Source organism: Gracilinanus agilis, chromosome 3 (genome assembly GCF_016433145.1).
Source record: "Gracilinanus agilis isolate LMUSP501 chromosome 3, AgileGrace, whole genome shotgun sequence".
In the NCBI taxonomy this organism is placed as follows: domain Eukaryota; kingdom Metazoa; phylum Chordata; class Mammalia; order Didelphimorphia; family Didelphidae; genus Gracilinanus; species Gracilinanus agilis.
The window spans coordinates 67034317-67057783 of NC_058132.1; the positions used below are offsets into that span (position 1 = coordinate 67034317).

General features: G+C 42.2%; 1 protein-coding gene and 1 non-coding gene across 5 annotated transcripts; one reads left to right on the top strand and one right to left on the bottom strand.

The window, feature by feature from the left end:
- Positions 1-305: 305 nt before the first annotated feature.
- On the bottom strand, positions 306-20232 carry TAF12 (TATA-box binding protein associated factor 12). Of its 4 annotated transcripts, XM_044671397.1 has the most exons (8): positions 20147-20232; positions 11219-11448; positions 10681-10937; positions 9766-10017; positions 6988-7065; positions 5978-6092; positions 1100-1188; positions 306-765 (listed from the first exon to the last, which is right to left on the bottom strand). In XM_044671397.1, the coding sequence occupies exons 3-8, from the start codon at positions 10750-10752 to the stop codon at positions 730-732; spliced, it is 642 nt and encodes a 213-aa protein (XP_044527332.1). In that variant the 5' UTR covers positions 10753-10937; positions 11219-11448; positions 20147-20232; the 3' UTR covers positions 306-729. The 4 variants fall into 4 exon arrangements, with proteins under 4 accessions (XP_044527332.1, XP_044527335.1, XP_044527334.1 ...); XM_044671400.1 differs by lacking the exon at positions 10681-10937; XM_044671399.1 differs by lacking the exon at positions 11219-11448 and having other exon boundaries at positions 10681-10765; positions 20147-20225.
- A 2511-nt stretch (positions 20233-22743) lies between these two features.
- Positions 22744-22886, top strand: LOC123243490. Its single transcript, XR_006506012.1, has one exon. It is a non-coding gene; the product is annotated as a U11 spliceosomal RNA (small nuclear RNA).
- Positions 22887-23467: the final 581 nt, after the last annotated feature.

Sequence of the window (23467 nt, forward strand, 5' to 3'; positions counted from 1 at the left end):
GGGAAAGGGGAGTCTGCGGCACGCAGGGGGTAGGGAGATGGGGGGATTCACTAGGGGACAAGTTGCTTCTGCCCAGTTCCCTTTGGAGTAACTGGGCAGAAACCATCACCCTGTTCCCACCAGGGATCTGATTGGCTTTTGGACAGAATGCCAGAAAACTCCAGGAGCAGCCCCAAGCTCTCTGGATGGAAATGCGATTCTGTGATGAACACTGCCCTCTGCTGTCTACAGAGTGAATGCCTCCAACTTCTCTTCCCCTCTTCACTCCTTTATCCCCAAAATGGATGCACCAGGACAGCATCCCCTGCACTGTTAGATTAATAACATCTTTATTTTTGAAAAACAAATCAAAGTCATATTCATATAAACACTGACGTTACAAAGTACAGGGAGGAAAGGAAAACAGAAACCTCTACTGTCGCACCAAACAAGACCAGGATGCTCTCTGTCCCTCGGACAGCCACTTAGGATCAAGCACAAATCAAAGCTCCTTTGGGCTGAGCTACAGCGCTCCTTTCTGAGAGGGCAGGGACAAGGGAGGGGAGCTGGGACCATCGAATGGCGAGGGTTTTTGGCAGGTCTCCTCAGTCACTAGAGATATTGCTGTATTGTTAATAAAAATATATATGCTTCTCTTTAAAGCATAAAAAAAACCTCCATTGGCGATATATTGTGGAGGCCTCTCCTGGGGCTCCAAATGCAGCATCTTCTCCCTGCCCCTCCCATGGGTTATTTCTTGGTGGTTTTGCGGATCAAGGCCATTCTCTGAAAGAGAAAGAAAGATCACATTCCAGCTGCTCCCAAGGCAATAGCGAGGCACGGCGGCCTGTTCAGTGGGGGGCGTTACTCCCTGGGCCTGGGAACAACAAGGCCTCGACAAAGGCCTGCAGTAGGCCTAGCACATGGCCCTGCCACCATGGTTTACACATGATGGCACCAAACAGAGCATCTCTAACAGACCTATGGGGGCGGCAGAATTCTGCTACACAGACCAGGCCAACATGCCACAGTCATTCCTGGCCCACAATGGTGCTTGGTGGTGGGGTCTAAGGAGCCTGAGGACAGCTGCTCCAGGGCACCCCCCACCCCCACCCCATACCTGTTTGTGGGCCTCTGTGGTGCAGGCCTTTTTGTAGGGCCTTATTTCTTCTGAACCAAAACCTGGGATCCACATGTTCCACTGGCGCTCTGCAAGACAGAAGGGTGCGGAGATGGGGCGGGGGCGGGGAAGAGGAGTCTGCTGGTGGCTGGGAGGTCCTGAAATCCCAGCAGGTTGGGGCTTCTCCTAGCGTCACTGGTAAGAAACAAGAGGCCAGGCCTGGGGCCAGACCGATTCCTCCTGAGCCTCAATCCAATGGGCATCATTTTCCTAGGGCAGGAGTAGGACATACAATGGGGGTAAATTTGACTACAGGAAACAGAACTACAAATGGAAATCCCTGTTTCTGCCTCAGCTTTGAGATGTTTTTGAGATAAGCCATGTTATACACACATATACACAAACCCAGACACCTGTATCTACAAGCTTTTAAACCCAAATACTGTCTCTTCCTCACTCCTCTGCTGCTGGGCACGGAGCTGTCCTATCGCCCTTCTCTACAGTCACATCTTCCCCTTCTTTCTGGCCCTGGGGAAGTACTAGCTCCCCTGAGTCTCTTGAAGGACAGCTTGGTGTTCTCTCTGGGTAGTGGAGATTTTAACTCCCCCCATGAGTCACTTTGGTTCTGTCCTTTCCAGCCCCAAAACTGTTCTCCTTGGCAGAGAAAATAGGAGTCAAAGAAGAGGGGGAGAGGGAAACAATTTGGGGAGCGAGGAAGTCAGAAAAAAACTTTTGTGGAAGGGTTTGAATGTGTAAGGTAAAGGGGGGGAGAAGAGTTACTTGGCCCTTCTTCAACTACCTCCATTCAAAACCAGCCCCAGAGAACAATCCTTGCATGAGCCTTTGCTTTCTAGGGCATCAGGATCTGTCTGGTCACATTGGTGGAGACTTACTGAGTCCAACCAGTAATTTGCACTGGAAATAGGTGTACATTTACAATAGGATTTGGAAGGTTTTAAATTTCAAAGCAGCATGTTACAGTAGAAAGAGCACTGGGCTTTGGGGTCCAGGGTCTTGAATTTAAACTCTGCTTCTGTTCTTTACTACCTTTATTATAGTCACTTGTCCTCTAAGAACCTTGGTTTCTTCTATAAAATGAGGGATTGAGCTGGCCATCCATCCATCCGCCCCCTCCCTTCCTTCCCCCACTCCCTCCATTCATCCCTTGTCCATCTGTCCATCCATAACCATCTATGAAGGATTTCTTATGTGCCATGCACTGGACCAAGCACAGGGAGACAAAGGAAGGTGAAGCAGACAGACACCCTACCCCTGCCTCAGTTCCTCCTTCTAGCTCTAAATCCATGATCCTGTAGACATGAACTTAATGGAATGCTGGCTGGTTATAACACCTAGGAGGACATCTTGGTGTACAGTGAACATGCAATAAGCATTTTATAATAACATCCCAGAAATTCTGTAACACTTAAGATTTGCACAGTACTTTACGATTATTATCTCATTTGATTCTCACAACAAATCCAGGAGGTGGGTGTTGTTATCACCTCCATTTTACAGATGAGGAAACTGAGGGAGAAAAAGGTCTAGTGACTTGCCCAAGGGCCCAGAGCTAACTCACCAGGACCTTCAGTTTTTAGCACAAGTACTTGGCACACAATAATCACATAAACTGACTTAATTTAATTTAAGGATTTACAAAGCACTTTTTTCACAGCTCTGTGGGACAGGTAGTTTTAAACTATTATCATCTCTATTTCACATATGAGAACTGATGCAACCCTGGGAGAAATGCCCCTCCCACTAAGATGTGGCCATGGAGAGATGGTTGCTGAGAAGAGGCAGGGGGATTGGTGGCTGCGGGCAGACATTACTTAGAGAAGTTCCCCAAGATTTGGAGGCTTTTGACCTTGAAGGAACTTCTTTCTGGGAGAGGGCAGACAGAGAAGCCTCAGAGAGTGGGAGAGAAGGAAGGGGGTGAGGCTGGCTCCATGCTCCATGGAGAGCTTGAAGTGGGCTTGGAGCCCCTCCACTCCCTCAGGCAGGAAGCAGCAGGAGAGAGCAGACTTGGAGGTGGAGGCCAGGTGCTGACCAGCCCAGGGTGCCAGGAGCAGAGATACATGCAGAAAACCTGGGAGCAGGCAGAGGAACAGAAAGCAGCTCATGCTGAAACCTAGGATTTGTGTGGCTGCTGAACTGACTGACGTCCAGACCCTTCACTTCCCCTTCTTCCTTGGAGTGAGCCCAGGGAAACCTCACTCCCTTTAACCCATCTGACCATGTTTCTTCTTGATACTACTGGGAAGAAGAAGTCTCGACTCCCAACTAGAAATCTTATTGTAGCTTGCTGTGCCTCGGTGTGTATTTTTGTGCTGTTTGGTATTGCTATTAAAGTTCATGTCCGGTAATTATGACTTCTGTCCAAGCCAATAAACCCTTGGTTTGGGATTGAGTCAGGTGAAGCTAATTCCAAGGGAGAAGAAAAATTTCCCCACTGCAGAGAAGAGTGGAAGTAAACAATCAAGGAGCTTCTGTACTTTTAGGTGAACTTAAACATGTTTGTGGCCAGTAGACTGCTTAGGATCCCAGAGAGAAATTTAACCAGGAGATGAACCTATAAGAAGAGAGACTGGGGCTGGTCAGGTTTTGTCCATGTGTCTCTTTTTGGTGATGCTGCCTGAACTTAGTCTTGGTTTGCCTTAGGGGACTTTAAGCATCGCCCTCCTCTACATCCCCATAGTACCTTCTCCAAATGGGGGAGTGCTCTTCCCAGACCCCCAACCCCCTCACTCTTAAAAGTTTAGAGAGATGAAAGGGTGTGCCCCGAGTCACAAAATCAGTGTGTTCCAAAGCTAGGCCTTGAATCTAGGTCTTCTGACCACAAGTCTACGTTAATTCTAGTTGATGTTCAATTTGTTAATGGATTCCATGAGAGACATCAATGAAGTGTGTCTGCTATTTACTGGTTTCTGGGACTCTTAGGTCCTTTTCTAATTTCAGTACTCTATCGTAAGAGTTAAAATTATGAGGCTGGCAGTAAATGAATAACTTTATTAATCAAAATTAGTAAAGAGAAAAAGATGGAAAAAACAGGAGAGAAATATATAAGATACTTTCCTTATTGCTACATTTAGCTTGCTAAATCTATGGCTGCCATGAGGGCCTCCTAGTCATGCTCACAAAGCAGTCCAGTCAGCAAAAAATTCAGAAGCCAAGAGACCAAAATTCACTCGTCTCACTTTATCAAACCTATTTTCCACCCACTAACTCTCCAATGTGATGGGGGGACAGGGGGAGCCACAGGCCAGACTAGGGGGTATTGCATGGAAGATCACCCTGCCCACTGTCTCTTGATATTCTTTTTTTTTTTTAAACCCTTGTACTTTGGCGTATTGTCTCATAGGTGGAAGATTGGTAAGGGTGGGCAATGGGGGTCAAGTGACTTGCCCAGGGTCACACAGCTGGGAAGTGGCTGAGGCTGGGTTTGAACCTAGGATCTCCCATTTCTAGGCCTGACTCTCACTCCACTGAGCTACCCAGTTGCCCCCTCTTGATATTCTTGACTCCATTGCTCCATTTTTCTGGCTGCTGTTCCATCCTCATGACTAAATTTACCCAATGATTTCCCTTACACAGTCCTTGATTCCAGGCTTTAACTTATTCTGAGTTTTAACTTCCAGGTACACATAATGGAAAGGGGGAAGGGTAAATTTCCTTTTGCACACTATGATTCTATACCTTGATTTATGGGAATTCCCTCACTTTGTTCATGTACCATCTATATGTAGTGCTCTTAACCACTGTGTCACCTAACTGCTGAATGATATGAATAGTGTTTGCAAGAAGCCATCTTGGGCCATGAGTTGCCAGTTGATAGCTCAGATTTTAATATTTAAGAGTCTGGATAATTTCTAGAAAATAACAGAGCTACCTGAAGTCTGAAGTAGTTTAGGTTCCTGGGGTCGGGTAAAAGGAGCAAATTAAAACTTTGGCATGATTCTTTTTACAAAATGTCTTGGATTCGGATCAGGGTTCAGTAAATTAGAACAGCTCATACTAGTTTTGGATTCAAATCCCTGACTTAAACATGACTTTTCAGAAATAGGCTTTTTTATAAAATCAAGACATCCTAATATTATCCAATTACAGTGGGCATATGGTATGACACACAATTACTTGACAAGGAAAAGACCTTCTTGCCTCTGATCCTAAAACTTCAGGAAGTGTGTCTAATGCTTGCCAGTAGCTTTTCTACAGAGACAGCTGGGACACTACTTCCAGTGCCTCCCACACCTATGTCCCCTGGGGAGCAGGCCTCTTCCATGCTTACTTTGGGCTAGGGTCTAGGCTAAACTAAATACTTGCTTCTGGGTCTCTGAAGTCCAGTATTTCAGTCAGTTTTTTAAACAACTCAAAATGGTTGTGATAATTATTATTATTGGCATGTATATTTTATTTCTTTGGCAATAGAAGCAAGCTGATGAAGGCCCTTCTTCTATCCCCTGGCACAAAGAAGGCTTTCAAAGACTTGGGCTCCAATAGCCTCACTTTGTACAGCCTCCACTCTAACCAAAATGACTCTCTGAAAATGCTCCATGTATTCCCACATTTGTTAAAATACTCTTCCCACCTGTTCCTACTCTATAAAGCAGCCCCTTGATTCTCCTACTCCAAATGAGGATTCCCTCTTCAAGACCAAAGCTTTTGGCTGGCCTTTCCATTATAGCTGAGGCTATGGTTAGCTCCAGTCCCAAGGGTTACACTTTCCAGTCTTGGTTGCCTCTGCCAGGGGAATTTGGGGCTTCTTTCCTCCTGTGCCCCAATGCCACATCACAGGGACTCCAAGTCAGTACCCTGGCATTCCCAGGCCATCTCCTCAGAGATATGCAGTAGCCACTCCAGCACCCACTCATCACTTACCTAAGTGCAGCTGGACATCTTTGACCTCTAAGGTATTAGACTTTCGATGTCGGGCCAGTTGGCATGCTGCTGTCACTACACTCTCAATGAAGTCATCAGCAATCTGTAGTAGCATCTGGAGGGAGGGCAGGAAAAGAGGCCATGTCAGAGCTCTGGCTTAAACCCTAATGGTAGATGGGTGCCTGGCAGGGATAGCTATCTGAACCAGACATGGATTCCTATGGGAGAGTCTCTATTCAGCAGTTCTTGCATATGACTTAAGAGTAATCAGGGTTTGCTAGACTAGTACTCCCAACTCTTCCCTTTCTGGATCCCCACCAGTCCTCACCTACTCCTGGTTTCTCATCCAGTAGGAGAACAGACTGATAGCTGATCAAATACTGCAGCACATGTATATGAGGAGTCCAAGAGAAGCTGAGAGAATGAGTCACTAAGGAATCCATACAACTAGTCAAAATTCTGCCAACTGGGAACTAACAATTTGTCATCTTGGTTGCCTGGCATCATGTTCAGTGATGTTCAGCCCCAGGCCCCATTTTTTCAATTATCACACCTACATAATCACCTTCACTCACTTCTACCTCTTCTGGCCTCTAACTCTTCCTAATCATTCTCTGCCGTGGATCCCTAGTGGGTACTCTCAAAGGGAGAACAAAGCTCTGGAAGATGGGAAGGATTTGGATCTGGAGGCACAGGCCATGGGTTTCAAGCCCAACTCTGCTACTTAATACTGTGGAGACCTCAGTGGGAAAATTGCTTTTCTCTAGGCTTTCATCTCTTCCAACATCAAAGGGGTTAAGGGCAAGTCATGGCTCATTCTAAGGAAAAACAGTTATGGCTGCTGTGTGAAATGAGGAGTTCCCTTCATCCCTGGGAATATTTGAGAAGAGGCTGGGTAACCACCTGTCAGGGACACCATAGAAGGAATTCTCCTGCTAGGGTGAAGGGTTGGAAAAGACTATCATGTAAGACCCACAAGGCTAACTACCCCACAGGTCTCCATCTCCTACCTCCTCTACGTCTTCATCCAGTTGTTCATTGGGATCTACTTCTCTAACCAGGTCCTGTAATTTCTTCTTGGTCAAAACCTAGTGAACAGGGAGAATTCTTTGGCATGTTTTAGGGAAATGCATTATTGGGTACATTTGTGACAAGAGAGAGTAAACACTGGGCTAATGTAAATTCTGCCCTTTAGTGTTTGCCCAGCAAAGTGAGCCTTGGTAAGACTTGGCACATGGGGACTTGCTGAAACCACCCCCTACACAGAGACAACTCCAAGAGCTTCTGAGGAGCATACAGCTCTGGTAGGAGCACACCTGAGAAGAATAGGTAGAAAAAAGGCCAGGTACCTATCAAACTACAAAAAAAACTTTTTTATAGAATTAGAAAAAATTATAAACAATGTTCATCTGGAAGAACAAAAGATCAAGAATGTCAAGGGAAATAATGAAAAAAATGTGAAGGATGGGGGTCTAGCAGTACCAGATCTTAAACTCTACTATAAAGTACATCAAAACAATATGGTACTGGCTAAGAGATAAGAAGGGTGGATCAATGGAGTGTTTAATAAACCCAAAGATCCAAGCTTTTGGGATAAGAACTCCCTTCTTTGACAAAAACTGCTGGGAAAATTAGAAAACAGTATGGGAAAAATTAGGTTTAGATCAACATCTTACACCCTATACCAAGATAAATTCAAAATGGGAAAATGACTTAAATATAGGGAATGAAATCATGAATAAACTAGGTGAACAAAGAATAGTATACCTGTCAAATCTGTGGGAAAGGAAGGAATTTAAGACCAAGCAAGAGATAGAGAACATTACAAAATGTAAAATGAATGATTTTGATTACATCAAATTAAAAAGGTTTTGTACAAACAAAGCCAATGTAACCAAAATTAGAGGAAAAGCAACAAATTGCGAAAAAATCTCTGAGCAAAGGTTTAATTCCCAAATATATAAGCAACTAAGTCAAATTTACAAAGAAAGGAAGTCAGGACATGGAGAAACAATGTGTAAACCAGGAAGGAGTAGATTCTGAGAATGTGGGAATTGCAAAGATGCTGAGGACCCCAAAGAGCAGGCAAAGCCACTTATGAACAATCTAGATTCTTCTTGCTTTACCCAAACCTGCCCTGATGACTGCTTTCTGGTTTTTTAAGACATGGGGAATGTCTAAGGAGAAGAGGAGGGACCATTTATTCCCCAGTTAAGGGGCTTTCTTAGTAAGCTTCATATTGATCAATGGCCCTGCCATTCTCTTAGTCACACAGACTAGAAACTCTGGAGGTCTTAGCTTTGGTTTATCCCTCTTTCTTTTGTTTCTCATCAAATCAATATAAGTTCTGCTGGGTTAGCAAGGTGGCTCAGTGGATAGAGTCAGGCCTGGAGATGGGAGATCCAGGATACAAATCTGGCCTCAGACATTTTCCTATTGAGTGACCCTGGATTCTAAGACAGAAGACAAGGGCTCCCACTACCCTCCCCCAACACTTTTCAGATTTGTCTGTCTGTTAGAAATCACTACCCAGATTCAGGCCTCACTTCAAACCTGTGTTACTAGAATCATTTCCTAGATGGACCTTCCTACCTCTTCAACCCATCCTGTACACTAGAAGTATCAAATTCAGGGGCCCCCTAAATTCCCAGTGCAGCTGAATAAGATTTAAACCCAACTGGGAAATATTAACAAAACAAGTAATGATATAATACAATGGTGGGAGGAATACTGGATTTGGAGACAAAATAACTTTGTTCAGTTCCTGACTCTGCCATCTACTACTTTTGACCTTAGGACCTCAACTAACCTCTCTGGGTTCTAACTTCCTCATTTATAAAATAGGGGTATTTTTCTCTTCTAAATCTATAATCCTACCTCCTTACAGGTGGTTAGGTGGCTTAATGGATGGAGCACTGGGCCTGAAGTCAGAAAACCCAAGTTCAAATCCAGTCTCAGAGCAAAGTCATTTAACTTCGGTATGTCTTAGTTCTCCCAACTGTAAAATGGAGATAATAACACCTACATCTCAGGGTTTTTGTAAGATTCAAAGGAAATAATGTATATATTTTTTTAAGTGCTGAATACAGTACCTGACACAAAGTAGGTGCTTTGCTTATTCCCTTCCTTTCCAGGTTTATTTCACAATACCATTCCCTCTTCTATGGTCCCCCACATGCTAGTCTTCTTCCCCCTCCCTCAAATTATTCTGTATCTAAACTGTGTTTTGTTGGATCTCTCATATAGATTCTAAGTTCCTTGAGGAAAAAGACTGTCCTGTTTCTATACCCCTAGGCCCTAACATAGTCCCTTTTTGAGTATGGACCTTTAATTTCCTTTTTGTAAAGATTTGTTTCCACTGAGGAAACTTCCTCAACCAATGTAGATGGGCAACTATTCTGCCATTCATAATTTTAGAGCAGTGACTTGCCCAGGGTCACACAGAGTGTCAGAGGAAAGATTTAACTTTGGCTTGTCCTGAATGAGACCTTTCTCCACTACATCCTTCTGCCTCTCCCCTACCACATAGTAGGTACTTAATAAAAAGAATGGAACTTTTTCTGTTATAGCAACTGAGGTCTCCAAATGGTGGCTGGGTGGGAGAAAATATATAACCACATGAAGAAAGCTATACCTTACTCATCTTATTCTTTTCTAATAATTGACTGCAAGGCTTGGGTCCATTCCTTTCATCATAGAGAAATAAGAGAATAGAGAACAACACACAAACCTGGCACCAATAAACAAGGAGCACAGCTCCCAAAGACTCTTGAATAAAAAGCTGATACCTGATTGCTTTCTGGACTAAGACGCCCCCCTGCCCCTGGGGGGCCTGGCATCTTTCCCACTGTGGTACTGTTGGCCATAGACCCCTGAGGGGGCGTGCTGGAAGGTTCTGGTTTTATAGATGAAAAGTTGGAGAGGTTGATCAAGGCTGAGGGGCCAAACTGGTTCATAATCTGCCTGGCTTTGGCCTTCAGTTCATGGAGCTTGTCAAGGTCCTGTTTCTTTTTAGGATTGTGGGGACCGAGGCCAATCAACTGGGGAAAGAAAGCATAAAAATGTTTCAGAAGCATCAGGATCAAAGAGTGGACATTTCAGATTTTCAGGATCTGAGTTCATCTGAAATAGTCACAAACTGATATCTATAAAAATGGAGACAGAAATCAATGCATAGCTTTCACTTGATATTGGAAAACGATCTCTTCTCTCCTGCCTATTTGAGATAGTCTTCAGAAAAGGAAAAAGGCAAATGGCTCAAAGAATCATATATAGACATTGAATGCAAAGTACAAGATATTTCTGAGGTATTTGTAAAAACAGGTGGTAAAGACATAGGATCATTTGGGAAAAATATGTATTAAATCCAAATAACCAAAGGAAAAAAACACCAACACAAAACTTCTACTTGTACATAACCACTTCTGTAGATAGGAGCACAGCCCCAATGATTAGTGGTCCTTGTTAACTAACACACCACATCATGCACTGGCAGGCAATGCAATTATATCCAATAAGCACAAAGCTTAATAATTTCAATAAGTTATCTTTCATTATCAACAGCAATTCTGGTTTGGATGTTAATCTTTAAGGTACTAAGTTAGCCTTTTAAAAAGGGTCCTGAGCCAGTTAGCATGACAAGATGGTGCACACTCAAAAACTTCAGCCACAGATGTCACGGCTGAATTGATCAGCCTACTTACAGCTATCTGAGTGTCTAGGTCTTTAATTACATCAGCGACCGCTGTGAGCCCGGTGAAAGGAGGAGTAGCCATTGCCTAAATCTTTCTGAAAGGGAACAAATGGCACCAAATGCCTCTTCCTTCTATGTTAGATCTTAACCAGAGAGAGAAGGCAATGGAGGCTGCTGGTCTTTAATGAGCACCCAGAAACATGGCCCACTTGGTCATATGAAGCCAGAGTTTTATTAAGGCTTGCTGCAGGGGGTGCCCACCAGCTCCTGGAAGGGTAAATGTCTATTGTTAGGAATGAACTCAGAGAAAAATGAAACCCCACCCCACCAATAGGTGGGAATGTGCAGTGGAGATGTACAACAACAGACTCTCGGGGCTAGAATCAATACTTCCTTCCAGAACTATAGTGAAACCTGTGTGTGTGTGTGTGTGTGTGTGTGTGTGTGTGTGTGTGTGAGCGCGCGCGCGCGCGCGCCCCTCCATTTGTGTTCTTTCTTTGATCATAACTAATGTATCCCTGTTTAAAGAATGCATTCTACTGTCTCACCTCTCAGCAACTGCTTACTAATTGACCACTACTGATGACTGGCTCCAGGCAGGCAGGCTCTGATGCCTCATTGTGGCACAGTGGGATCTCGGAAGCTAGACCAGTGGAGAGCAAACTGTGGCAGGTCCTACCACACTATAAAGGCTGTATGAATAGGCCCCAGGATGCACTACGTATCAGCTGTCCAAGGATGGGTTGGATAAGATGGTCTCTGAGGTCACTCTGAGATTCTGTAATATAGGTTGGCAACAAGATTATTTATTTTAACCACACCGACTCATGAAGACTGTGTACAAACAGGCAGAGGGATTGTAATTTGTTTTGGTGGAAGTACCTGCAACTGCTGAAATATATATATTTTGAGGTATTAAGGTAATAATGAAGAGTATTCCAAAGAAGTTACAAATTGGCCAGACCAATGCAGACGTGAAACCTGGGCCCACAGTAATAGTCTTTAACAAGGATCTTTCAGATACCTGTGAGATTTGTATTGGAGTCAGTAGAGTTTAAAGAGACCACAAGAGAAGATTACTATGGTTGTCTGCCTTTGAAATTATTTTGGCTCTCCTTTATTGCCAAGAAGATTGTCAACCTATCACAGCCCAATTCCCTAAGTCTCCCCTGTGACAAAGAAGTGATCAAAACACTTATCAGGAAGTAGCCCATGAAAAAGAAACAAACTCTTGACTCCTACAGGATGAACAGATAATACTCACCTCTAAGACAGACACAAAATGACCTCCTTTTGGAGACCTATCATTTGTTATCACATGGATCTCCAGGAGAAGCTTAAGTATTCATTGTATTCCTATCAGAATTTATAAACTGAGTCAAAGTATTCAAACAATTAGAGTGGGAGGGAGTGATACTGCTTATGGGATAAATTTTCTTGTCATAGGATTCATAGGTAACACCCTCAATTGCCCTTACAAATCTTGTCAAAAATACACCCTGCACCCATGTTTCCTCCCTTTCTATCCCATTACCTTTCCATACAGACCAGATCAACAATAGTCACTGAATTTCTTAGCTATTTCTTAGCTTACTATTCAGAGATTTCAATAATGTGGCCTCTACATTGTTAACACTATATTCCATCTCTTCATTTAACTTTTTGTTTGTTACCCTTTAGAAGAATGACAAGCACAAACAACTTTGGCAAGGGCAAATTTGACTTCAATTTTCTCGATGAAGACCATTCTACACAAAAATTAATATTTCTTGGGTGTGGCTCAGTGGATTGAGAACTAGGCTTAGAGATGGGAGGGGTTCAAATCTGACCTCAGACACTCCTCAGCTGTGTGACCCTGGGCAAGTCACTTGACCTCCACTGTCTAGTCCTTACCACTCTTCTGCCTTAGAACCAATACCCAGTGTTGATTCTAAGATGGAAAGTAAGGGTTTAAAAAAAATTTAATATTTCTTGTTTTGATAATGATGATAAAGATCACTTCTATACTGTTGACCTTGGAGACATCTTAAGGAAATACTTTCAATGGTATAGAGCAGTGATGGGCAAACTACAGCCCTTGGGCCAGATTGGGGAGGGGATCCCTGAAATACTCTATCTGGCTGCCTGAAACTATTTCTAATCTAACAAATACAACACAATGAAACTTCGAAAGAGTTGCCTTAGAAACAGACTGACAGATGAGCATTTCCTTAACTTTGGCCCCCTCTTTAAAAAGTTTGCCCATCACTAGTATAGAGCATTTTTTTGAAATTCCCTCCTTTTTATGCTTTAAATGTCATCTTTAGCAGAGATAAAGAGATGTTTGCAATATAGAAGTAGAATTTGAATATGCTATGCCAGCAAGAATGAAATATAATCTGTGCAAAGTCCTCAGGTGCCTCCAAAAAATCCCAGAAAACAAATGTCACAAATTAAGTATGCTGTCAATGATGGAGAGAAGATGACCTCTGACATCAAAGTCAAGTGAATGAAAGTTGTTGCCAGAGATCATCAGGCAAAATTGGTTTTGCAGAATGCCACTGATGACTCTCACACTGTTTGTCACCTACACGTTAAATATGGTGCCACACTCAAAATTAGTAAGCTGTTCTTCCATCTGGGAAAACCCCCCTTTCAAAAAAAAAACCTGAATACTGATGTTGCCAGTCAGTTTCCACGTGGGAAGTGATTATACTGATTCAGAAGCCTTTGTCCAAGCAGTTTCTGATACCTGATGTATGTATCTCTGACACAGAGGCTGAGGTTAGTTACAATATCTATCTGCTTGATATTGCTTGGTGGTGGCTCATCTGGTTCTGAAATGGTCAAGCATTAAATTTGAACAGATAACAAGTGTAATCAGTTACCCCTTCCACACTGCAGGGTTTAGAGGAGCAGCACCTCCATGATCTGGAAATTGAAGTAAAAATTCTTAGCCCTTCCTTCATACCAGAGAAGATGTCTGAAATATTTCTTTTATGGAGTAGTACCTTATTGTAAATTTTGAGTTAAATATCATTTCTGAGTTTCTAAACTTTTTCTGTGTTATCTTTAGCTTCTGCAAAACTCCCAAAAAATTCCCATTTAATTTCTTATACCTACTTGTGATATATCAAAATCTTGACAGGGAAAATCACAATGTGGAAGGGATAACTGCAATCCAAACCTGCTCAAGTATTTTCCTTCTGACATGAGTCAGAAACTATCTGAACCAAATAGTGACTGTTATATCACCTTTCACACTTACAGTTAACATCACTATTAAAAAATAAAACAAAACCCAGGTTCTGATGAAGAAAACAATGAAAATGACCAAACATTTATATACTGAGTGAATGGTGGAAAATACTGATCATTTAATTGCATCCTGTTTGATGGTACATATTAAAGCTGTTCAGTGAAAGACATCCCAACCAGATGTGAAATTACTCTTCTAGCACATGGGGACCAGTAGGTGATGGTCTTGCTCAAACTGTGGAATGCTGTGATTTATCAGAATTGCATGTGGGAGAGTACAAGCTGTTTGATAACATGGGAGCTTATACTGTTGCTATTTTTCTTTTCAATGATTTCCAGAGACCCACTTCTCTATCATGTGGTATTTGGGCCTAAATAGCAATACAAGCAACAACCCTCAGACCAAGATTTTCTAGGAAGAAGGAGAGGCCCAGGATATCAACATTTGGCCACTGTAAAGAAGAATAGAACATCATCATTAATGATTTGACTAGTATTGATGTAGAGAAATTGTTTAGAGCCATTAATTTTAAGTTTAGTTTGAATTGTGAGGATTTGGGGGGACAGGGGCATTAACTTAATTCCTGAGAGTTTTTTTAATGAGTTTAAAGAGCAGTGTTGACTCAAAACAAACAATATGGAAGAGTAGGAGATGGTGTCACATTCTAGTGAAGACTATCTTGGTATTTGTTTTAGGTAGATTTTTTATTTATTGATAACTCCGAGGAACAAAAGAATTTGGGGGACCTATATACTATTTGGGGGATCCAGGGACAGGGAAAGATGCTTGATTAACATTACCATAGCTACAAGGAAATGGAAATGTTCAAACTATACGGACAGGATACAATCAAGCTAGGGAAAGGAATCATAGTTAGAGGCTAGGGAGTAAGGGAAAGGGCTATTTACAATGGATACTAAAAGGATGGTCCCTGCCCAGGGGTGGGTCTATTAGGGAAAGGGTCTCCAATACAGAGGGGGGAGATACTTAAGACAAAAATAGTACTTAGCATTTGTTTAGCTCCTCCTAACAGGGATGGTCATTTACCTTAGGGTCCATTATTCACTGTCTAAAACTGCTAATCAGATTCCCTACAGAGTGGATTCTCATGGGAACAGGAAACAAGTACAAGCTTTGGGGCCTCCAACTTACAAACTAATTCTAAAACTTGGGGTTCATCAGATCTTATTAGGCTACAAGTCTGGGGGTTTCTAGATTCCACATCGACACAAGTCACTTAACCCGGGTTGCCTAGCCCTAGTTACTTTTCTGTCTTAAAAAGGATACTAAGAAAGAAAGTAAGAGTTATTTTAAAAAAGAAGAAAAAGGGGCAGCTGGGTAGCTCAGTGGATTGAGTTAGGCCTACAGACGGGAGGTTCAAGTCTGACCTCAGAAACTTCCTAGCTGTGTGACCCTGGGCAAGTCACTTGACCCCCCCATTGCCTAGCCCTTACCACTCTTCTGCCTTGGAGCCAATACATAGTATTGACTCCAAGACAGAAGGTAAGGGTTTAAAAAAAAAGTTTAAAAAAAAAAAAAGAAGAAAAAGAGAATGGATAGGTTGAATTCTGCTTGTTGGAGGGAACTGTCTACATTTAAAGAGATTCCAGATCCAAAGGAATTGCAAGGTGCTTGACAGAGGAAGCACATATTATTTATCTTTTCATTCCTCTATAATCCCCCTGCCCCAAAAGGAGAAGCACTGATAGGGCACCACATGACCATAAGGAGCAGATACCAGAGGGAGATAAAGGACTTTAGTGAAAGAGAAAAGGAATAGAAGATTCTAGGTAGATTTAGAGCCAGAAATGGCCCCAGGGGTCATCTGCTCCAATCCCCTTGTTTTAATATGAAGAAGTTAAAGGAATGGTCAGATAGGTAAGAGTACAGTTAGGATAGATGTGTCACAAAAATCTGCTCAATAGTGTTAAAGGCTGAAGAGAGGTCAAGAAGATTAAGGACAGAAAAGGCCATTAGATTTGGTGATTAAGAGATCATTAATGACTTTGGAGAGTTTTGCTTGAATGATGAGGTTGGAAACTAGACTGTAGAGAGTTAAGAGTGAGAGGAAAGGAAAGTACCTTTTGTAGACAGCCTTCTCAGGGTTAGCCACAAAAGGAAGGAGATATGAAATAGCTAGTAAGGATGGATGGACCAGGTCATGGTTTTCTAAGAATGGTGGAAATGTGATGTTTGTAGGCAGTAGGGAAGAAGTCAATAGAGAGAGAGAGACTGAAGATGAGAGAAGGCAATCTGCTAAAGAGAAAATGGAATAGGATCATTTGCGCTTGTAGAGGAGTTTGTTTTGTTAAGGAGAGCTATGTCAAGTGAAACGGGGAGGAAGACAGCAGAAAGCATCTGAATGAAGTGAGAGAAAGAGGGAACAAAAGGGAGCTCTTGGTGAATGGCTTCAATTTTTAAAAATTAAATATAAGGGAAGATTCTCAGCTGAGAGGGTAAAGAGTGATGGAGCTATAGAAGGTTTGAGGTATGAAAAGGTGGGGGAAGAGTTGAAATGGTAAACATAAATGTTAATTTAAGGGCCTGAAGCCCATGTGACGCATAGGTAACATGAAATATTGTACACTATCACTGACTGCATCTTACATCCCTATTAGGCCACAAACTCTCTGAGGACAGGGTCTTTGTTTCAATTAGTGTTCTACAAATAAGGAGGGCTTAATAAATGTTTGTTGCTATTATTTCCACCTTAGATAAATCTATGGATTGTCAATGCTGAATGTAGGGGGTAGATCAAAAGGTAAATAGACATCTTTAACAGTCTAAATCTGTCTACCAACCTTTTCTTTTTAACTATCATTGATAAGTAAAGATATTAAATTATATTTGAAAAAATAAGAAAAATGAACACAAAAACTCAAAAAAGATTAGAAATGGCTACACTTTTGTCTACAATTTATTTATGGATTCTTAAAAGATATTCTTATCATCTAAATTCAATTCATTTCCAAGAAGTTTCCCCAGGTCACAATTAGAATCTGCTAGGAATAAAGTATATAGGGAAAAGTTTGCTTTTTGTCGATCAATAAACATTTATTATGTATCTACCATGTGCCAGGTACTGTGGTTAAGTGCTGGGTAAAAGAAAGGTAAAAGATTGTCTTTGCCCTCTAGGAGTTTACAATCTAATAGGTGAGAAAATTATACAAACAACTCTGCACAAACAAGCTGTATACACAGAATTGGAGATAATCAACTAGAATTGAGAGGGATAAGGAAAGGTTTCCTGTAGAAGGTAGGATTTTAAATGGGGTCTGAAAGAGATGAGAAGAGAGAGAATTCCAGGCATGGGGGAATAGCCAAAGAAAATCTTGGGGTCAAGAGATGGAATATATTGTTTGAAGAACAGCCAGGAGGCCTGTGACACTGGACAGAGTTCAAAGAGGTGGGGTATATAGAAGGTAGAAAAAGATTGGAAAGGTAGAGGGTCTAGAGCAGGTGATAAGGCCTTTGAATATCAAAAGATTTTATACTTGATCCTTAAAGTTGATAGGGAGCCACAGGACTTTTTTTAGAGAAATGACATAGTCAGATTTATGCTTTAAGAAGATCACTTGGATAGCTGAATGACCAATGGACTAGAAAATTGTACAGGTTAAATTTAGTAGTTGGACTTAAATTACGTGAAATAACGTGGTCACTAGAGTTATATCTCAAGTCAGAAGTTTATTTACAAAATAGAGTGGGAAACAATAAGGTAGAGAAATGTGAGAAAGATTAGAGAAGATACCTATACTAGTCCTCAGCCAGGAGGGCTGGTAGTGAGTAACCTCCAAGATAGAAGTTAGTCTCCTAGGAAACTAGGAAAGTAGTCAGCCCTTTTCACTCACCCAACTAAGTAGTCCAGGAGTCAGAATATAAGGTTGACACCTCTATTCAAGCCCCAGTCTCCAGTGAAGTTCCCTTGAAGACTATATCCAGGAGACACTCTTCATTAGAGTCAACTTCACCAGACTGACTGCTCAGAGATTTTCATGGCTTTTATGGTGGTTTCCTATCCCTGCCCCTTTTCATGGGAGCCAATCACAGCTTCCAAATTGTCTGAATTCTCACCTTTGGATTTCACACCTTTCTGAGTGTGTGAACTCTTAAGTTTCTGACTGTTTGAGTTTGGGGAAAAAGGTGGAGCTCTCCAAGTATCTTGCTGGCTTGTGAATTCACTAAGTAGTTTGTGAGCTCAACCATCTATTTCAAGCTAGTGTTGATTCAATCAAAAGGTAGACAAAGGAGAGTTAATCCTGTCCTCACAATCTAGTGAGGTACTAAGTAGGGGTACTTAAGTTATTGTCAAAGTTTTAACTTCAATTTAGGCAAAGAGAACAAAGGATTCCCTTTTCACAAGTGTGAACTCAAAGAGAATCAAGAATTCCCTTTCATAAGATTAAGGGGAAGAGACTTATGGATAAAGAAAAAAACATATATATAATGCATATGTATATGTGTACATACAATTATTGAGGAAGAAATGAATGAAATTTTGGCAAATGAATATAATGAAATATTGTATCTTAAGGAATTATAAATATTATGAAATCAGGGAAACATGTAAAGTTATATAAAGTGATTTAGACTGAAGAAAACAGTCAAAATAATAATTCAATGCCTACAACAATGTAATTAAAGACAAACACAAGGACAACAAACCTCAGGTCACAAACAAATGATACCATACTGTAATCAAAGTAAATTCCTGACCTCTATTAATGATCAGTAAACTTCAAAAGTAAAAAGTGAAATGCACTATAATAAGAGCTACCACTTTAAAGTGTACAAAAACTGCTTTGCATGTGTTAACTTATTTGATCACAGAACAACCCTGAGAGGTAGGTGTTATTATTATCACCATTTTACAGAGAGGAAAACAGAGGCTGACAGTTTAAGTGACATACCTAGGGTCACACAGCTAGTAAGTTTCTGGGGCTGGATTCAAACTTGGATCTACCTGACTCAAAGTACTTAACTTTCCATATACAGTAAATGTCTACAGTTTCAAAATCAAAATGCATGAATTAAGACAAAAATATTTGGATTTGGGAAAGCTTTAGTATTTTGTAAGATTCTGAGAACATGCCTTGTATATTTTGGGGCTGCTCACATAGAACTCTTTCACTAGAATGCTATCTTCTTTCCCATCTTCAGATCAGAATAATCATTCAAAGACTCCATCCCTTATTCCCAGCTCAAATCTTTGAGATGACTACCTTTCCCTAGAGCACCTATGGCTCTATCAGCTTTATAGCATATTTGTGTACATACCTTATGTTCTCTACTAATTCATAAGTTCTTTGAGGGGAAGAATTACCTAGTTTATATTTGTGTCCCCACAGTACCTAACACTGGGCCTCACACATAGAAGGCCTACATTAAACGACTGTGAAAATGAACTGATTATTAATTTTTGGACGAGGTTCTAAAACATTTCCAGAATGACCTTGTGAAAAGAAAAGGACAATTCGCTCTCAGATGCTTCCTAGCTGTGACCCTAGGCAAGTCATTTAACCCTTATATTGCTCTTCAGCCTTGGAATTGATACTCAGTATCAATTCTAAGGCAAGATATGGGTTTTAAAAATAGAAAAGAAAGAAAAGTAAAGGAGGGGCAGTGGGGACAAAGGACAAGTCTCTCAATAGCTGCTGCCTCTTTTCCAGTTCCTCCTGTAGCTTTATCCCCATACACTCTTTGCTGTTTCATTAGGGAAGGAATGTTATTTGAATTCAGCACAGAGGAACTGAATTAAATTCATCTTAGAGGATTTGGAGGAATAACATTCCCTCAAACCCAGTCCCTTCTCCCTGTCCCATCAGACCCAGCTCCTTTTCTAACTCCTTTCTGGCCAGACCCCTCTCCCAACCTTTCATAAATCCAAGCCCCTTCTGATATACCCTATCCCGCTTCCTGACTCCTTCTCCCGAAGATAGGATTCCCCCCTTCCCCCCCCGAACCCATCGGACTCGGTCTTTCCAGGACCCCTTCTGCCCTCGGCCACACCCCCTCCCCACCATCCCCAGTTCTCCCCAGAGGTAACATCCCTTCTCCTCCTCTTCTCTCTCTTCGGACTCAACCTTCCCCGAGACTCGGCGACCTGCCCCTCGGACCCAGGCGTCACCCTCCCGGCGCTCAGCACAGTGCCTGGCACACCGCAGGCACTTAATAAATGACTGACTGACGGAGGCCCGCAGTCGCGCCGCCCTCAGCCCTCGGGCGGCCCCGCACCCACCGGCAGCCGAGTCTTATCTGCCCATGATCCCTGGGCTCCCAGCCGGCACAAACTTGCACTCCCAACTGCCGGGTCCGACTGCGCTTCCCTCAGCGACTACTTCCGGCAACCGCTCTCCCCGCCTCGTAACCCGGAAACCCAAAGGCGTTTCCGGCCGGGGAGGTAGGGATGGCGGAGAAGCCCGCTTCCTGACCCACGTGATCGTCAATGCTGTGCGCATGCGCGCAGGATCCCGTGATACCACTTCTCACTGCGCTCTGGCTTTATTGGGTCTCTGGAGATTTGGAACTTTCTGTCCTCTTGTGTTCAGGAAAGCAAATCTGGGAAGGGTTGCATGAGGGACCGGCCAAGGGATTCTTGCCAGCTCTGGCCTAAATTCATTCCATCGTTCATGCATTCATTCAATTCAATAAAAATAAAACACCTATTTTGTACTAGGGATACAAAAAACAGAAAAAGACAATTCCTGTCCTCAAGAAACTTATAGTCTTAATTCAGGACAACACATTCGTTCGGAATGAAGACATTCACCTCCCAATTCAGTTCAATCAACATTTATTAGGTTAGGCACTATGCTAAGTGCTGGTGATAAAAATAAAAAGAAAGACAATTCCTGCTCTCGAGTTTACAATCTAGTTCATTCTGAATTAAGACTTTAATCTCCCACTTCATAGCCTTTCTGGTGGCCTTTTGGCCAGCAGGTTTGCCTCTAAAGTCTTTTCCAGTTTCTCCCACTAAAGTGCCTCTGAAGTTACTTTGGTTTATTGTATATTCATTTTGTGTTCTACTTTCACATCCTGGCCCTTCCTACCTTTTCAGTCACCTTACATTTTTCTCTACTCTTTGAACACTATACCTTCCAGCCTTACTGGCTTTCTTGATGTTCCTGGTTCATGATGGGAAATAGATCTCTGTGCTTTTTCCCTAGTTGTTCCCTGCTGCCTGTCATATCCCTCTGACTCTTAGAATCTCTGGTTTCCTTTGAGACTCAGCTCAAGCTCCATTTCCTCTAGGTCCTTCCTGGTCCTCTCCAACTGTTTGTAACAAAGCTTCTAAATCCTTCTATTCTGTATCTTGTTTTGATTTATCATTTGTTATGACTCCTGTTAGAATGTAAGCTTCTTTGGACAGAGACTGTTTTTACTTTTCTTTGGTATCCTCAACTTAATAAATGCTTGTTGATTAATCAATAGTACTTTCATTGTCCCTATATGTTATGTTCATATATGTTATTTCTTCCCTGGGGAGACTTCTGGAAGGTAGGAATTGTTTCATTTTTTTGTCTCCAGATGTCTGGCACCCAGTTCAGAGGTGGCCTGGCTGGCACACAGCAAACATGAACAAATATTTGCTGAAATGTATCCAGGTTGTTGACTGTCTGGGATTTGCTCAAAGCCTTGTCAACATGGAATGTAGAAATCCCAAACTTGTAGCTTAGTAAGATCTGATGAACCCCAAGTTCATCCATCAGTCTCACGAGCTGAAGGTCCTGAGTTTGATCCTCGAAAGGAGGGTGTGATATAGTGGGAGAGGCTTCTAAAGACAAGAAGAGTCACTTAGCTTGGGCTTGGCCCCAGCTGACTGGGATTGTCATTTACCTTGGGGTCCATTATTCAATCTGAAACTGCTAGCCTGAGAGTCCCTTCAGGGTGGATTCTCACAGGAACAGAGAATAAGGACAAGCTTTGGGGTCTCCAACTTACAAGCTAGTCCTAAAACTTGGGGTTCATCAGATCTTACTAGGCTACAAGTTTGGGGTTTCTAGTTTCCATGTTGACAAGACTGAAGGACCTCGCTGGGAGCACAGAGACTGGGCAGCCAGTTGTTAACAAACATATTAAGCGCCTACTATCTACCACACATGGCGCTAGGTGTAGAGGATACAAAGAAACAATTAACTACCTGAAAGTTGTAGACAAGATAAATTGGAGAAAATCAGGAGAGAGAAGCAGTTGCTACATGAAAGCTACAGACAGCATCAATTGGAGACAATCGATAGAGGGAAGGCACTAGCACGAAGGGAGATTGGGCAGAGCTTCTGGCAGAAGAGAGGGTTTTAGCTGTGGGGTTGAAGGAAGCCAGAAGGCGCGTGGGGACAAGAGACCAAGATTCAACCCGTAGACTTGCGGTTGTTGACAAAGGGCAAGACATCTCACTTCTGGGGCTCCTCCTCTGCCAATTACAGGTGAGCAAGCTGGACCTCAGAGCGTCTCCCAGAACTCGCGGAAAAGCGGAGACCAGGGGCGGGTGGATCAGGAGCTGTCCGATTCAGAAACATCTTCCCACTGGGTTCTGCCAGGGAAACTCCGCCCTGAACAATCCCCAACCACTCTCCGCCCATACTGCAGTCAGTCCTGGACTTCCCAGAAGAATCCGCGCGCTTATTTGCATATCAGACCTTGGCTTTCAAATTTGGTAGGGGGAAACTAGGTTCCAAGCCCCCTCCCAACTGAAGGCACTGAAAATTAAAAAACAAACAAAAAATAATATGTTCCACAGACTCAGCTGTGATAGAAAAACAATTCAAAGATGGATTCACCCTTACTTAAGAATGTGTCACGCCAAATCGCTACTATAGTCCTGAGAGCGCTCGCGTTAAAAAGGGCTTCTGTCGTGCATGGCACACGTCGAGCGGCGGGGGTATCCTCAGCCGTTTTTCGTGCGGAATCGACATCAAGAGATTTCGGAAGCACAATTTTTGTTACCTGGGCAGCTGGTGATCGTTGGTCCTGGCGCCCTTTCTATACTGTGAAAAAAAAAAAATAGGAGAAACATATGCTAGGCAAATTATGGGGTTTAAAGTTTAAGAAGTTATGATTCGTCGAAGTTTCATCTTAAATATATGTTGGTTAGATCAATTTATTTTATTCTTGGTTTTTGCTATTTCTAGAATGTGAGTATTGAGTCCACTAATTCAAATCTGGGAAACCCAATTCTTATGTGTTTCTATGTTTTAGTCTGTATATCAGGTCTATCAGTTTTGTGGCCTTGGCTAAATTAATTTAATTCCGAGTACTTTAGAGGAATTCAGTAGAATTTTAAGTTTCAGAGAAGATGGTTAACTCGCCTGGAAATTCCTAAGCCAATGAAATTACAGATCCAGTTTCCTATTTCAATTGTTATTGTCGAGTTGCTTTTTTTTTTCGCCTATTACTAAAAAAAAAACCCAAACATTTTTTAAAAATTAAATTATTTTAACAAACATTTTTGCTTCCTCTCTTACTACCCACTTCCTATTGAGTAAAAAACAAAAAGAGGAAACCCTTATAAAAATGCACATAATCAAGCAAAAGTGGTACATTAGCCATATTGAATAATGTA